Here is a 14,291-nt window from a genome sequence, read left to right as displayed (position 1 = left end):
TCCAGTGCTCTCTCACCCTCACAATGAAAAAGTTTTTCCTCATGTTCAGATGGAAGTGTCTGTGTTTCAGTTTGTGCCCATTGCCTCGCGTCCTGTCGCTGGGCACCACTGAAAAGAGTCTGGTCCCATCCTCTCGACACCCTCCCTTCAGATACTTGTACTCGTTGATAAGATCTCCTCTCAGCCTTCTCTTCTCCAAGCTAAACAGGCCAAGCTCCCTCAGCCTTTCCTCATAAGAGAGATGCTCCAGTCCCCTAATCATCTTTGTAGCCCTTCGCTGCACTTGCTCCAGTAGTGCCACATCCCTCTTGTCCTGGGGAGCCCAGAACTGGACGCAGTACTCCAGATGTGGCCTCACCAGGGCGGAGGAGAGGGGGAGAATCACCTCCCTCGACCTGCTGGCAACGCTCTTCCTGATGCACCCCAGCATACCATTGGCCTTCTTGGCCACAAGGGCACATTGCTGCCTCATGCTTAACTTGGTGTCCACCAGCACTCCCAGGTCCTTCTCCGCAGAGCTGCTTTCCAGCAGGTCAACCCCCAACCTGTACTGGTGACTGGGGTTATTCCTCCCCAGGTGCAGGACCCTGCACTTGCCTTTGTTGAACTTCACGAGGTTCCTCTCTGCCCACCTCTCCAGCCTGTCCAAGTCTCTTTGAATGGCAGCACAGCCCTCTGGCGTATCAGCCACTCCTCCCAGTTTTGTATCGTCAGCAAACTTGCTGAGGGTGCACTCTGTCCCTTCATCCAGGTCATTGATGAAGAAGTTGAACAAGACTGGACCCAGCACTGACCCCTGGGGGACACCGCTAGCTACAGGCCTCCAACTAGACTCTGGATCCCCCGTGAGCCTTCTCTTCTCCAAGCACAGCAGTCACAGCTCTCTCAGCCTTTCCTCCTATGAGAGATGCTCCAGTCCCATCTCCATCTCAGGGGGCCCTTTGCTCGACTCACTCCAGGAGCTCCAGCTCTCTCTTGTCCGGGGAGGCCAACTGGCAGCCTTCCTGGCTTTCCAGCCCAGCAGCCCGCCCTCTCCCGCCACACAGCTGAGCTCTGATGCTTCCCGGCCAAGACCAAAGGCCTTCTGCCAGTGCTGAGGACCTCTCGTGCTGGTGGCGAGAAGCAGCACCCCACACTCCCCTCCCCGCCTGCTGGCCAAGGCAGGGTCCTGGTTTGTCCCCTGGGCACATACCGGCCAAGCCCGCTTTCCCCTCCCACACATGGCTGGGCACCTGACCCCCCAGCTCTCGTGGACTCCGTGGATGGAAGGAGGGAGGGAGACACTCTCTGGATGCAGGAAAACTTTATTGTGCCCAGCAGGGCAGCAGAGCGTTAGAGAGGGCAGGCTGCAAGGTGCAGGGAGGCTGGCTTGAGCGTGTTGGGCGGGAGGAAGGGGCGTCTTCTGCAGAGCAGGGCTTCTCCCACACAGTGCTCTTCTTGTCCTGAATGGCACCTCCTCAGCACTTGGCCCATTGGCCCCGCAGCCACTTGGAGGTCCCCCAGGGACAGGGAAGGCTGGGCAAGAGGCCCTGGCAGCAGCGGAGGAAAGCAAAGGAGGAGGGGGCAGAGAAGCGCCACGGGCACCTGGCACTCGCAGCTGCCCCGCGTTGGTCCGGGGCTGGCGATGCTCAGCGCTGCTTGGGCACCCCCCCTGCCCACAAGCTCAGCCATTCGTCAGTGGTGGTTGGGGTCCTGTGTGTGCTGGGGAGGGGGAGCACCGGGGGCCAGGTTTAGCAAGGCCCACAGGTTCCCCGCAGCTTCTTGCTGTAGCGTGGCAAAGGGCAAGGGCTGCAGGAGGGCGAAGCGTAGACTCTGCCAAAGGTGCAGAGGCCCCCCGAGCCAAGCGTGGCCCCGGCACCGTAGAGGCCCCCCAGCCCCAGGGAGCCGCCAAAGGCGGGTGCTCCGGAGGAGCCCACGACGGACTGCTGGGGGAAGGAGCTGAGGATGGGGCCGGGGAAGGTGACCACCACGGGCGGCGGCTGGATGAGGGCCGTCGAGTCGGGGCACTGCCGGGCACACAGCTCGTTGCAGCTGTCGGCAATGGGCTGCGGGCAGGCGATGCTGGTGGTGGTGGGGCACAGGTCGTAGGAGGACATCTTGCTGGGATGGACGGTGATCTGCAAGAGGGCAGAGAGGACAAGGGAGTAGCAAATGCCTCTTTGCAAAGTGGAGGGTGAGCCGGAGGGAGCGCGGGGAGAGGAGGCAAAGTGCCTGCACACTTACCCTGCTGCCCAAGGAGGAGGAGGAGGCGTCAAGAGAAGTGGCTGGAGAGCCTGGCGGAGGCAGAGCTTTTATACAGCCCCTCCGACTGCACAGCCACAGCACCCATCTGCACAGGCGGTGCTTCCTCCGCCTGCTGACTTGGCTTGCCGGCTCCTTGCCCCTCTGTGAGTCAGCATCCCCTTGCCCAGGAACGCACTGCCTTGGCAAGGCTTTTCTCCCCTTTCTGCTTCCTGGGCTCAATGACCTCACGCGTCTCCCTCATTAGAGGTGCACGCGGAAGCAGAGGGCCCTGCTTATTCAGCTCCTTGCCGGCCGCCTCGCTGCTGAGCCACGGGCAGATGCCTGCGTCCCGTGCCAGCAGCTCGGTGTGCTCGGAGCAGAGAGGCGCTGCCCCGAGCGTGGCCGGCCCAGCTGGCAGCTGCTGGCAGCTCTCGAGCCCCCCAAGACGAGGCTTTGGAGAGCATCATCTGAGAGCAACGGGGCTCCCCGGCAGGTGCCGGGGGCAGTCGGGGCTGGCGCAGGGCTAGCCTTCGGCCCAGGCAACAGGGGCCGCAAGTGTCCGTGCTTCTTGCACCATTAACCGCAAAGGGTGAGAGAGAGCTTTGCCTCCCCTCACGCCACAGAGGCGGCTTGTGAGGAGCAATGGAGCAGCAGCGCGTTGGGCTTGCAAGCGCTGCATCTTGCTGAGTCGGGAGAGCATGAGTGGATGCCTTTGATTTGGGTGTTTCGTAACATGGCGCCTCTGTAGATAACCACCACATTGCGTACGTCAGCCAGGCGCTGGCTTCCTGGAGGCATTTCAAAAGGCTTTCTTCCTGGGCAGCGCAGGGGAAAACATCCTTCCGTGTCGCTCTCCAAAGAAGGCACCGATACAGCGCCACGGTGGAAAACAGCACCTCCTCACTTTGGCAATACTCATGGCATGAAGGCTGCTTGCAGTTCGTCTTTGCCATGGAGCATGCCCTCTTACACATGGAGATAATGAAAAGACACCATGGCTAATTGGGCCCATTAGGTGACAGGCTGGAAAGTGTCCGAGTGGGGTGATTGCAGGGGCTGATCCAACGGGCTGCAGCTGACGGGGAAACAGCGTCAGCAAAACAGCCCCATCCTGTGCAGGGAGGAGGCAGGGGGTGAGCAGAGGAGGGCCACGTGCCCCAAGCACCTCCCCGTGCTTGGAGGTCCTGCATAAAAGCTCGTCCCTCCGTGGGTGCTGCTACCTGCTTCTCCTGCCTCGCTCTGCTCAGGAAAAGGGTAGGTCGTGTGCCTCGGTGTCCCTGCCTCTGTCCGCAGGGCCTTTCTGGGAGGGCTGGTGTGGCCGTGCGTGGGGAAGGCAGGGCTCCCGGTGGTGGGGAGCAGGCTGGAACGGAGCAGGGTGTGGAGAGTGGGGGCATGAGGTCTGGCTAGCTGGCTGGGGAACGGGGAGAGCGTGGTGCAGCTGGGGAAAGGGGACAGCTCTTGCCCCTGCTGCTGCAGCGCCAGCCTCCTGCGTGCTTCCTCGTGTCCCGGGATGTCTCCTTGCTCACGGCAGCTGCCCTTGGGGCTGTGTGTTTCAGGCTCAGCTCTCTTGCAGAAAGATGTCTTGCTACGACCTGTGCCCCACCACCACCAGCATCGCCTGCCCGCAGCCCATCGCCGACAGCTGCAACGAGCTGTGTGCCCGGCAGTGCCCCGACTCGACGGCCCTCATCCAGCCGCCGCCCGTGGTGGTCACCTTCCCCGGCCCCATCCTCAGCTCCTTCCCCCAGCAGTCCGTCGTGGGCTCCTCCGGAGCACCCGCCTTTGGCGGCTCCCTGGGGCTGGGGGGCCTCTACGGTGCCGGGGCCACGCTTGGCTCGGGGGGCCTCTGCACCTTTGGCAGAGCCTACGCTTCGCCCTCCTGCAGCCCTTGCCCTTTGCCGCGCTACAGCAAGAAGCTGTGGGGAACCTGTGGGCCTTGCTAAACCCGGCCACCAAGCCACCACCTCAGGCATGCCTCCCATCTCTTCTCCTTCCTCAGCTCCTTCGGCCTCCTCCTCATGCATCTCCTCCTCCATGCTCCAGGCAGCGGCCAGCTGTGTGACAGCAGCATCTCCCCCAGGGCATTTTCCTCTCCCTGCAACAGCCACCGCAGGAGAGAAGCTTGAAGCAATTCCTTGCTGGAAGTGCGAGCTGACCAGCTGCCTGCTTTGGCCTTGTCCACCCTTTCATCCCATTGCAATAAAATGAGTCTGCAGCCAAAGCCTGCCTCTCTCGTTTCCCTTCCAATGTCCTCTGGGGCTCCAAGTCTGTCCCTCTGCACATGGCCCACACGATCGGGCAAGGGCAGTCTCTCAGCCCCAGAAGAGCGAGGCTGAGCTCCCTTGCGCTCTGCTCTTGCCCCTTGCATTGCCGCCGCTCAACTCCCAGCGGCACTGCTGAGTGCAGGGGGCTCCCGTGCCTCAGGGACGTGGAGTGCCATGGCCTCTGCAGACCTGCAGCCTCCCCGGGCACAAGCGCTGCTGCCCAAGGGGCTTGGAGGGAGGCAGGGCCAACGCCCGGTGCTGCTTCCCCACCTTCGTCCCTCAGCTACTCTGCTCTCTGCCCTGGCACGCAAAGCCAAGGCGATGCTTCCCCATCTGACCCCCGGCGGCAGAGACCTCTGCACGTGGTGCACCTCAGACCTTGGCTGGAGCTGTGGAAGTGCAGGGTATCAAACCTGGGACTGTAGTGCAGGCTCCTTCCAGGGGGCTCGGAGAGACCTTGTGCTCCTGCAAGAGCACGTACAAGGGTCTCAGCCAGCTAGTACCGTTCGCGTGGGCAGAACTCGCAGGATGCCAGAACGGTTGAGGTTGGAAGGGAGCTTTGGAGATCCTCTAGTCCAGCCCCCCTGCTCAAGCACGGCCACCTCAAGCAGCCTGCCCAAGACTGTGTCCGGACGGCTTTGGAACATGTCTCCAAGGAGGGAGACTCCACAGACTCTCTGGGCAAGCTGTTCCAGTGCTCAGGCACCCTCACAGGCAAGAAGCTTATTTCTACATTCTGACAGAATTTCCTGTGTTTCTGGCTGTGCCTATTGCCTCTTGTCCTGTCGGTGGGCACCATGGAAAAGAGTCTGGCTCTGCCTTCTTTACACCCGCCCTGCAGATATTTACGCTCAGTGATAAGATCACAGAATCACAGAATCACAGAATCGCTGAGGTTGGAAGGGACCTCTGGAGATCATCTAGTCCAACCCCCCTGCTCAACCAGGGTCACCTAGAGCACATTGCACAGGATTGCATCCAGGCGCGTTCTGAATATCTCCAGAGAAGGAGACTCCACCACCTCTCGGGGCAACCTGTTCCAGTGCTCTCTCACCCTCACAATGAAAAAGTTTTTCCTCATGTTCAGATGGAAGTGTCTGTGTTTCAGTTTGTGCCCATTGCCTCGCGTCCTGTCGCTGGGCACCACTGAAAAGAGTCTGGTCCCATCCTCTCGACACCCTCCCTTCAGATACTTGTACTCGTTGATAAGATCTCCTCTCAGCCTTCTCTTCTCCAAGCTAAACAGGCCAAGCTCCCTCAGCCTTTCCTCATAAGAGAGATGCTCCAGTCCCCTAATCATCTTTGTAGCCCTTCGCTGCACTTGCTCCAGTAGTGCCACATCCCTCTTGTCCTGGGGAGCCCAGAACTGGACGCAGTACTCCAGATGTGGCCTCACCAGGGCGGAGGAGAGGGGGAGAATCACCTCCCTCGACCTGCTGGCAACGCTCTTCCTGATGCACCCCAGCATACCATTGGCCTTCTTGGCCACAAGGGCACATTGCTGCCTCATGCTTAACTTGGTGTCCACCAGCACTCCCAGGTCCTTCTCCGCAGAGCTGCTTTCCAGCAGGTCAACCCCCAACCTGTACTGGTGACTGGGGTTATTCCTCCCCAGGTGCAGGACCCTGCACTTGCCTTTGTTGAACTTCACGAGGTTCCTCTCCGCCCACCTCTCCAGCCTGTCCAAGTCTCTTTGAATGGCAGCACAGCCCTCTGGCGTATCAGCCACTCCTCCCAGTTTTGTATCGTCAGCAAACTTGCTGAGGGTGCACTCTGTCCCTTCATCCAGGTCATTGATGAAGAAGTTGAACAAGACTGGACCCAGCACTGACCCCTGGGGGACACCGCTAGCTACAGGCCTCCAACTAGACTCTGGATCCCCCGTGAGCCTTCTCTTCTCCAAGCACAGCAGTCACAGCTCTCTCAGCCTTTCCTCCTATGAGAGATGCTCCAGTCCCATCTCCATCTCAGGGGCCCTTTGCTCGACTCACTCCAGGAGCTCCAGCTCTCTCTTGTCCGGGGAGGCCAACTGGCAGCCTTCCTGGCTTTCCAGCCCAGCAGCACGCCCTCTCCCGCCACACAGCTGAGCTCTGATGCTTCCCGGCCAAGACCAAAGGCCTTCTGCCAGTGCTGAGGACCTCTCGTGCTGGTGGCGAGAAGCAGCACCCCACACTCCCCTCCCCGCCTGCTGGCCAAGGCAGGGTCCTGGTTTGTCCCCTGGGCACATACCGGCCAAGCCCGCTTTCCCCTCCCACACATGGCTGGGCACCTGACCCCCCAGCTCTCGTGGACTCCGTGGATGGAAGGAGGGAGGGAGACACTCTCTGGATGCAGGAAAACTTTATTGTGCCCAGCAGGGCAGCAGAGCGTTAGAGAGGGCAGGCTGCAAGGTGCAGGGAGGCTGGCTTGAGCGTGTTGGGCGGGAGGAAGGGGCGTCTTCTGCAGAGCAGGGCTTCTCCCACACAGTGCTCTTCTTGTCCTGAATGGCACCTCCTCAGCACTTGGCCCATTGGCCCCGCAGCCACTTGGAGGTCCCCCAGGGACAGGGAAGGCTGGGCAAGAGGCCCTGGCAGCAGCGGAGGAAAGCAAAGGAGGAGGGGGCAGAGAAGCGCCACGGGCACCTGGCACTCGCAGCTGCCCCGCGTTGGTCCGGGGCTGGCGATGCTCAGCGCTGCTTGGGCACCCCCCCTGCCCACAAGCTCAGCCATTCGTCAGTGGTGGTTGGGGTCCTGTGTGTGCTGGGGAGGGGGAGCACCGGGGGCCAGGTTTAGCAAGGCCCACAGGTTCCCCGCAGCTTCTTGCTGTAGCGTGGCAAAGGGCAAGGGCTGCAGGAGGGCGAAGCGTAGACTCTGCCAAAGGTGCAGAGGCCCCCCGAGCCAAGCGTGGCCCCGGCACCGTAGAGGCCCCCCAGCCCCAGGGAGCCGCCAAAGGCGGGTGCTCCGGAGGAGCCCACGACGGACTGCTGGGGGAAGGAGCTGAGGATGGGGCCGGGGAAGGTGACCACCACGGGCGGCGGCTGGATGAGGGCCGTCGAGTCGGGGCACTGCCGGGCACACAGCTCGTTGCAGCTGTCGGCAATGGGCTGCGGGCAGGCGATGCTGGTGGTGGTGGGGCACAGGTCGTAGGAGGACATCTTGCTGGGATGGACGGTGATCTGCAAGAGGGCAGAGAGGACAAGGGAGTAGCAAATGCCTCTTTGCAAAGTGGAGGGTGAGCCGGAGGGAGCGCGGGGAGAGGAGGCAAAGTGCCTGCACACTTACCCTGCTGCCCAAGGAGGAGGAGGAGGCGTCAAGAGAAGTGGCTGGAGAGCCTGGCGGAGGCAGAGCTTTTATACAGCCCCTCCGACTGCACAGCCACAGCACCCATCTGCACAGGCGGTGCTTCCTCCGCCTGCTGACTTGGCTTGCCGGCTCCTTGCCCCTCTGTGAGTCAGCATCCCCTTGCCCAGGAACGCACTGCCTTGGCAAGGCTTTTCTCCCCTTTCTGCTTCCTGGGCTCAATGACCTCACGCGTCTCCCTCATTAGAGGTGCACGCGGAAGCAGAGGGCCCTGCTTATTCAGCTCCTTGCCGGCCGCCTCGCTGCTGAGCCACGGGCAGATGCCTGCGTCCCGTGCCAGCAGCTCGGTGTGCTCGGAGCAGAGAGGCGCTGCCCCGAGCGTGGCCGGCCCAGCTGGCAGCTGCTGGCAGCTCTCGAGCCCCCCAAGACGAGGCTTTGGAGAGCATCATCTGAGAGCAACGGGGCTCCCCGGCAGGTGCCGGGGGCAGTCGGGGCTGGCGCAGGGCTAGCCTTCGGCCCAGGCAACAGGGGCCGCAAGTGTCCGTGCTTCTTGCACCATTAACCGCAAAGGGTGAGAGAGAGCTTTGCCTCCCCTCACGCCACAGAGGCGGCTTGTGAGGAGCAATGGAGCAGCAGCGCGTTGGGCTTGCAAGCGCTGCATCTTGCTGAGTCGGGAGAGCATGAGTGGATGCCTTTGATTTGGGTGTTTCGTAACATGGCGCCTCTGTAGATAACCACCACATTGCGTACGTCAGCCAGGCGCTGGCTTCCTGGAGGCATTTCAAAAGGCTTTCTTCCTGGGCAGCGCAGGGGAAAACATCCTTCCGTGTCGCTCTCCAAAGAAGGCACCGATACAGCGCCACGGTGGAAAACAGCACCTCCTCACTTTGGCAATACTCATGGCATGAAGGCTGCTTGCAGTTCGTCTTTGCCATGGAGCATGCCCTCTTACACATGGAGATAATGAAAAGACACCATGGCTAATTGGGCCCATTAGGTGACAGGCTGGAAAGTGTCCGAGTGGGGTGATTGCAGGGGCTGATCCAACGGGCTGCAGCTGACGGGGAAACAGCGTCAGCAAAACAGCCCCATCCTGTGCAGGGAGGAGGCAGGGGGTGAGCAGAGGAGGGCCACGTGCCCCAAGCACCTCCCCGTGCTTGGAGGTCCTGCATAAAAGCTCGTCCCTCCGTGGGTGCTGCTACCTGCTTCTCCTGCCTCGCTCTGCTCAGGAAAAGGGTAGGTCGTGTGCCTCGGTGTCCCTGCCTCTGTCCGCAGGGCCTTTCTGGGAGGGCTGGTGTGGCCGTGCGTGGGGAAGGCAGGGCTCCCGGTGGTGGGGAGCAGGCTGGAACGGAGCAGGGTGTGGAGAGTGGGGGCATGAGGTCTGGCTAGCTGGCTGGGGAACGGGGAGAGCGTGGTGCAGCTGGGGAAAGGGGACAGCTCTTGCCCCTGCTGCTGCAGCGCCAGCCTCCTGCGTGCTTCCTCGTGTCCCGGGATGTCTCCTTGCTCACGGCAGCTGCCCTTGGGGCTGTGTGTTTCAGGCTCAGCTCTCTTGCAGAAAGATGTCTTGCTACGACCTGTGCCCCACCACCACCAGCATCGCCTGCCCGCAGCCCATCGCCGACAGCTGCAACGAGCTGTGTGCCCGGCAGTGCCCCGACTCGACGGCCCTCATCCAGCCGCCGCCCGTGGTGGTCACCTTCCCCGGCCCCATCCTCAGCTCCTTCCCCCAGCAGTCCGTCGTGGGCTCCTCCGGAGCACCCGCCTTTGGCGGCTCCCTGGGGCTGGGGGGCCTCTACGGTGCCGGGGCCACGCTTGGCTCGGGGGGCCTCTGCACCTTTGGCAGAGCCTACGCTTCGCCCTCCTGCAGCCCTTGCCCTTTGCCGCGCTACAGCAAGAAGCTGTGGGGAACCTGTGGGCCTTGCTAAACCCGGCCACCAAGCCACCACCTCAGGCATGCCTCCCATCTCTTCTCCTTCCTCAGCTCCTTCGGCCTCCTCCTCATGCATCTCCTCCTCCATGCTCCAGGCAGCGGCCAGCTGTGTGACAGCAGCATCTCCCCCAGGGCATTTTCCTCTCCCTGCAACAGCCACCGCAGGAGAGAAGCTTGAAGCAATTCCTTGCTGGAAGTGCGAGCTGACCAGCTGCCTGCTTTGGCCTTGTCCACCCTTTCATCCCATTGCAATAAAATGAGTCTGCAGCCAAAGCCTGCCTCTCTCGTTTCCCTTCCAATGTCCTCTGGGGCTCCAAGTCTGTCCCTCTGCACATGGCCCACACGATCGGGCAAGGGCAGTCTCTCAGCCCCAGAAGAGCGAGGCTGAGCTCCCTTGCGCTCTGCTCTTGCCCCTTGCATTGCCGCCGCTCAGCTCCCAGCGGCACTGCTGAGTGCAGGGGGCTCCCGTGCCTCAGGGACGTGGAGTGCCACGGCCTCTGCAGACCTGCAGCCTCCCCGGGCACAAGCGCTGCTGCCCAAGGGGCTTGGAGGGAGGCAGGGCCAACGCCCGGTGCTGCTTCCCCACCTTCGTCCCTCAGCTACTCTGCTCTCTGCCCTGGCACGCAAAGCCAAGGCGATGCTTCCCCATCTGACCCCCAGCGGCAGAGACCTCTGCACGTGGTGCACCTCAGACCTTGGCTGGAGCTGTGGAAGTGCAGGGTATCAAACCTGGGACTGTAGTGCAGGCTCCTTCCAGGGGGCTCGGAGAGACCTTGTGCTCCTGCAAGAGCACGTACAAGGGTCTCAGCCAGCTAGTACCGTTCGCGTGGGCAGAACTCGCAGGATGCCAGAACGGTTGAGGTTGGAAGGGAGCTTTGGAGATCCTCTAGTCCAGCCCCCCTGCTCAAGCACGGCCACCTCAAGCAGCCTGCCCAAGACTGTGTCCGGACGGCTTTGGAACATGTCTCCAAGGAGGGAGACTCCACAGACTCTCTGGGCAAGCTGTTCCAGTGCTCAGGCACCCTCACAGGCAAGAAGCTTATTTCTACATTCTGACAGAATTTCCTGTGTTTCTGGCTGTGCCTATTGCCTCTTGTCCTGTCGGTGGGCACCATGGAAAAGAGTCTGGCTCTGCCTTCTTTACACCCGCCCTGCAGATATTTACGCTCAGTGATAAGATCACAGAATCACAGAATCACAGAATCGCTGAGGTTGGAAGGGACCTCTGGAGATCATCTAGTCCAACCCCCCTGCTCAACCAGGGTCACCTAGAGCACATTGCACAGGATTGCATCCAGGCGCGTTCTGAATATCTCCAGAGAAGGAGACTCCACCACCTCTCGGGGCAACCTGTTCCAGTGCTCTCTCACCCTCACAATGAAAAAGTTTTTCCTCATGTTCAGATGGAAGTGTCTGTGTTTCAGTTTGTGCCCATTGCCTCGCGTCCTGTCGCTGGGCACCACTGAAAAGAGTCTGGTCCCATCCTCTCGACACCCTCCCTTCAGATACTTGTACTCGTTGATAAGATCTCCTCTCAGCCTTCTCTTCTCCAAGCTAAACAGGCCAAGCTCCCTCAGCCTTTCCTCATAAGAGAGATGCTCCAGTCCCCTAATCATCTTTGTAGCCCTTCGCTGCACTTGCTCCAGTAGTGCCACATCCCTCTTGTCCTGGGGAGCCCAGAACTGGACGCAGTACTCCAGATGTGGCCTCACCAGGGCGGAGGAGAGGGGGAGAATCACCTCCCTCGACCTGCTGGCAACGCTCTTCCTGATGCACCCCAGCATACCATTGGCCTTCTTGGCCACAAGGGCACATTGCTGCCTCATGCTTAACTTGGTGTCCACCAGCACTCCCAGGTCCTTCTCCGCAGAGCTGCTTTCCAGCAGGTCAACCCCCAACCTGTACTGGTGACTGGGGTTATTCCTCCCCAGGTGCAGGACCCTGCACTTGCCTTTGTTGAACTTCACGAGGTTCCTCTCCGCCCACCTCTCCAGCCTGTCCAAGTCTCTTTGAATGGCAGCACAGCCCTCTGGCGTATCAGCCACTCCTCCCAGTTTTGTATCGTCAGCAAACTTGCTGAGGGTGCACTCTGTCCCTTCATCCAGGTCATTGATGAAGAAGTTGAACAAGACTGGACCCAGCACTGACCCCTGGGGGACACCGCTAGCTACAGGCCTCCAACTAGACTCTGGATCCCCCGTGAGCCTTCTCTTCTCCAAGCACAGCAGTCACAGCTCTCTCAGCCTTTCCTCCTATGAGAGATGCTCCAGTCCCATCTCCATCTCAGGGGCCCTTTGCTCGACTCACTCCAGGAGCTCCAGCTCTCTCTTGTCCGGGGAGGCCAACTGGCAGCCTTCCTGGCTTTCCAGCCCAGCAGCACGCCCTCTCCCGCCACACAGCTGAGCTCTGATGCTTCCCGGCCAAGACCAAAGGCCTTCTGCCAGTGCTGAGGACCTCTCGTGCTGGTGGCGAGAAGCAGCACCCCACACTCCCCTCCCCGCCTGCTGGCCAAGGCAGGGTCCTGGTTTGTCCCCTGGGCACATACCGGCCAAGCCCGCTTTCCCCTCCCACACATGGCTGGGCACCTGACCCCCCGGCTCTCGTGGACTCCGTGGATGGAAGGAGGGAGGGAGACACTCTCTGGATGCAGGAAAACTTTATTGTGCCCAGCAGGGCAGCAGAGCGTTAGAGAGGGCAGGCTGCAAGGTGCAGGGAGGCTGGCTTGAGCGTGTTGGGCGGGAGGAAGGGGCGTCTTCTGCAGAGCAGGGCTTCTCCCACACAGTGCTCTTCTTGTCCTGAATGGCACCTCCTCAGCACTTGGCCCATTGGCCCCGCAGCCACTTGGAGGTCCCCCAGGGACAGGGAAGGCTGGGCAAGAGGCCCTGGCAGCAGCGGAGGAAAGCAAAGGAGGAGGGGGCAGAGAAGCGCCACGGGCACCTGGCACTCGCAGCTGCCCCGCGTTGGTCCGGGGCTGGCGATGCTCAGCGCTGCTTGGGCACCCCCCCTGCCCACAAGCTCAGCCATTCGTCAGTGGTGGTTGGGGTCCTGTGTGTGCTGGGGAGGGGGAGCACCGGGGGCCAGGTTTAGCAAGGCCCACAGGTTCCCCGCAGCTTCTTGCTGTAGCGTGGCAAAGGGCAAGGGCTGCAGGAGGGCGAAGCGTAGGCTCTGCCAAAGGTGCAGAGGCCCCCCGAGCCAAGCGTGGCCCCGGCACCGTAGAGGCCCCCCAGCCCCAGGGAGCCGCCAAAGGCGGGTGCTCCGGAGGAGCCCACGACGGACTGCTGGGGGAAGGAGCTGAGGATGGGGCCGGGGAAGGTGACCACCACGGGCGGCGGCTGGATGAGGGCCGTCGAGTCGGGGCACTGCCGGGCACACAGCTCGTTGCAGCTGTCGGCAATGGGCTGCGGGCAGGCGATGCTGGTGGTGGTGGGGCACAGGTCGTAGGAGGACATCTTGCTGGGATGGACGGTGATCTGCAAGAGGGCAGAGAGGACAAGGGAGTAGCAAATGCCTCTTTGCAAAGTGGAGGGTGAGCCGGAGGGAGCGCGGGGAGAGGAGGCAAAGTGCCTGCACACTTACCCTGCTGCCCAAGGAGGAGGAGGAGGCGTCAAGAGAAGTGGCTGGAGAGCCTGGCGGAGGCAGAGCTTTTATACAGCCCCTCCGACTGCACAGCCACAGCACCCATCTGCACAGGCGGTGCTTCCTCCGCCTGCTGACTTGGCTTGCCGGCTCCTTGCCCCTCCGTGAGTCAGCATCCCCTTGCCCAGGAACGCACTGCCTTGGCAAGGCTTTTCTCCCCTTTCTGCTTCCTGGGCTCAATGACCTCACGCGTCTCCCTCATTAGAGGTGCACGCGGAAGCAGAGGGCCCTGCTTATTCAGCTCCTTGCCGGCCGCCTCGCTGCTGAGCCACGGGCAGATGCCTGCGTCCCGTGCCAGCAGCTCGGTGTGCTCGGAGCAGAGAGGCGCTGCCCCGAGCGTGGCCGGCCCAGCTGGCAGCTGCTGGCAGCTCTCGAGCCCCCCAAGACGAGGCTTTGGAGAGCATCATCTGAGAGCAACGGGGCTCCCCGGCAGGTGCCGGGGGCAGTCGGGGCTGGCGCAGGGCTAGCCTTCGGCCCAGGCAACAGGGGCCGCAAGTGTCCGTGCTTCTTGCACCATTAACCGCAAAGGGTGAGAGAGAGCTTTGCCTCCCCTCACGCCACAGAGGCGGCTTGTGAGGAGCAATGGAGCAGCAGCGCGTTGGGCTTGCAAGCGCTGCACCTTGCTGAGTCGGGAGAGCATGAGTGGATGCCTTTGATTTGGGTGTTTCGTAACATGGCGCCTCTGTAGATAACCACCACATTGCGTACGTCAGCCAGGCGCTGGCTTCCTGGAGGCATTTCAAAAGGCTTTCTTCCTGGGCAGCGCAGGGGAAAACATCCTTCCGTGTCGCTCTCCAAAGAAGGCACCGATACAGCGCCACGGTGGAAAACAGCACCTCCTCACTTTGGCAATACTCATGGCATGAAGGCTGCTTGCAGTTCGTCTTTGCCATGGAGCATGCCCTCTTACACATGGAGATAATGAAAAGACACCATGGCTAATTGGACCCATTAGGTGAC

General features: G+C 61.6%; 5 protein-coding genes across 5 annotated transcripts; 2 read left to right on the top strand and 3 right to left on the bottom strand.

The window, feature by feature from the left end:
- Window positions 1-1,730: 1,730 nt before the first annotated feature.
- Window positions 1,731-3,142, bottom strand: LOC136994579 (scale keratin-like). The gene is made up of 2 exons (XM_067313126.1): window positions 3,128-3,142; window positions 1,731-2,117 (listed from the first exon to the last, which is right to left on the bottom strand). The coding sequence occupies exons 1-2, from the start codon at window positions 3,140-3,142 to the stop codon at window positions 1,731-1,733; spliced, it is 402 nt and encodes a 133-aa protein (XP_067169227.1).
- A 658-nt stretch (window positions 3,143-3,800) lies between these two features.
- Window positions 3,801-4,166, top strand: LOC136994578 (scale keratin-like). Its single transcript, XM_067313125.1, has one exon. The coding sequence runs from the start codon at window positions 3,801-3,803 to the stop codon at window positions 4,164-4,166; it is 366 nt and encodes a 121-aa protein (XP_067169226.1).
- A 3,088-nt stretch (window positions 4,167-7,254) lies between these two features.
- On the bottom strand, window positions 7,255-8,666 carry LOC136994577 (scale keratin-like). Its single transcript, XM_067313124.1, has 2 exons — window positions 8,652-8,666; window positions 7,255-7,641 (listed from the first exon to the last, which is right to left on the bottom strand). Exons 1-2 carry the CDS (start codon window positions 8,664-8,666, stop codon window positions 7,255-7,257), a joined length of 402 nt encoding a protein of 133 aa, XP_067169225.1.
- A 658-nt stretch (window positions 8,667-9,324) lies between these two features.
- LOC136994576 (scale keratin-like) lies at window positions 9,325-9,690 on the top strand. Its single transcript, XM_067313123.1, has one exon. The coding sequence runs from the start codon at window positions 9,325-9,327 to the stop codon at window positions 9,688-9,690; it is 366 nt and encodes a 121-aa protein (XP_067169224.1).
- Window positions 9,691-12,778: 3,088 nt separating this feature from the next.
- On the bottom strand, window positions 12,779-14,190 carry LOC136994575 (scale keratin-like). Its single transcript, XM_067313122.1, has 2 exons — window positions 14,176-14,190; window positions 12,779-13,165 (listed from the first exon to the last, which is right to left on the bottom strand). Exons 1-2 carry the CDS (start codon window positions 14,188-14,190, stop codon window positions 12,779-12,781), a joined length of 402 nt encoding a protein of 133 aa, XP_067169223.1.
- Window positions 14,191-14,291: the final 101 nt, after the last annotated feature.

This window comes from Apteryx mantelli, chromosome 31 (assembly GCF_036417845.1).
Source record: "Apteryx mantelli isolate bAptMan1 chromosome 31, bAptMan1.hap1, whole genome shotgun sequence".
Taxonomy (NCBI): Eukaryota; Metazoa; Chordata; class Aves; order Apterygiformes; family Apterygidae; genus Apteryx; species Apteryx mantelli.
The sequence above is the reverse complement of the archived record's forward strand: the minus strand, read 5'-3'. Positions and strand labels throughout refer to the sequence as shown.

What these genes read in the sequence shown, in the direction of transcription:
- LOC136994578 (XM_067313125.1), top strand. Translation starts at nt 3,801, where the DNA reads ATGTCTTGCTACGACCTGTGCCCCACCACCACCAGCATCGCCTGCCCG.
- LOC136994576 (XM_067313123.1), top strand. Translation starts at nt 9,325, where the DNA reads ATGTCTTGCTACGACCTGTGCCCCACCACCACCAGCATCGCCTGCCCG.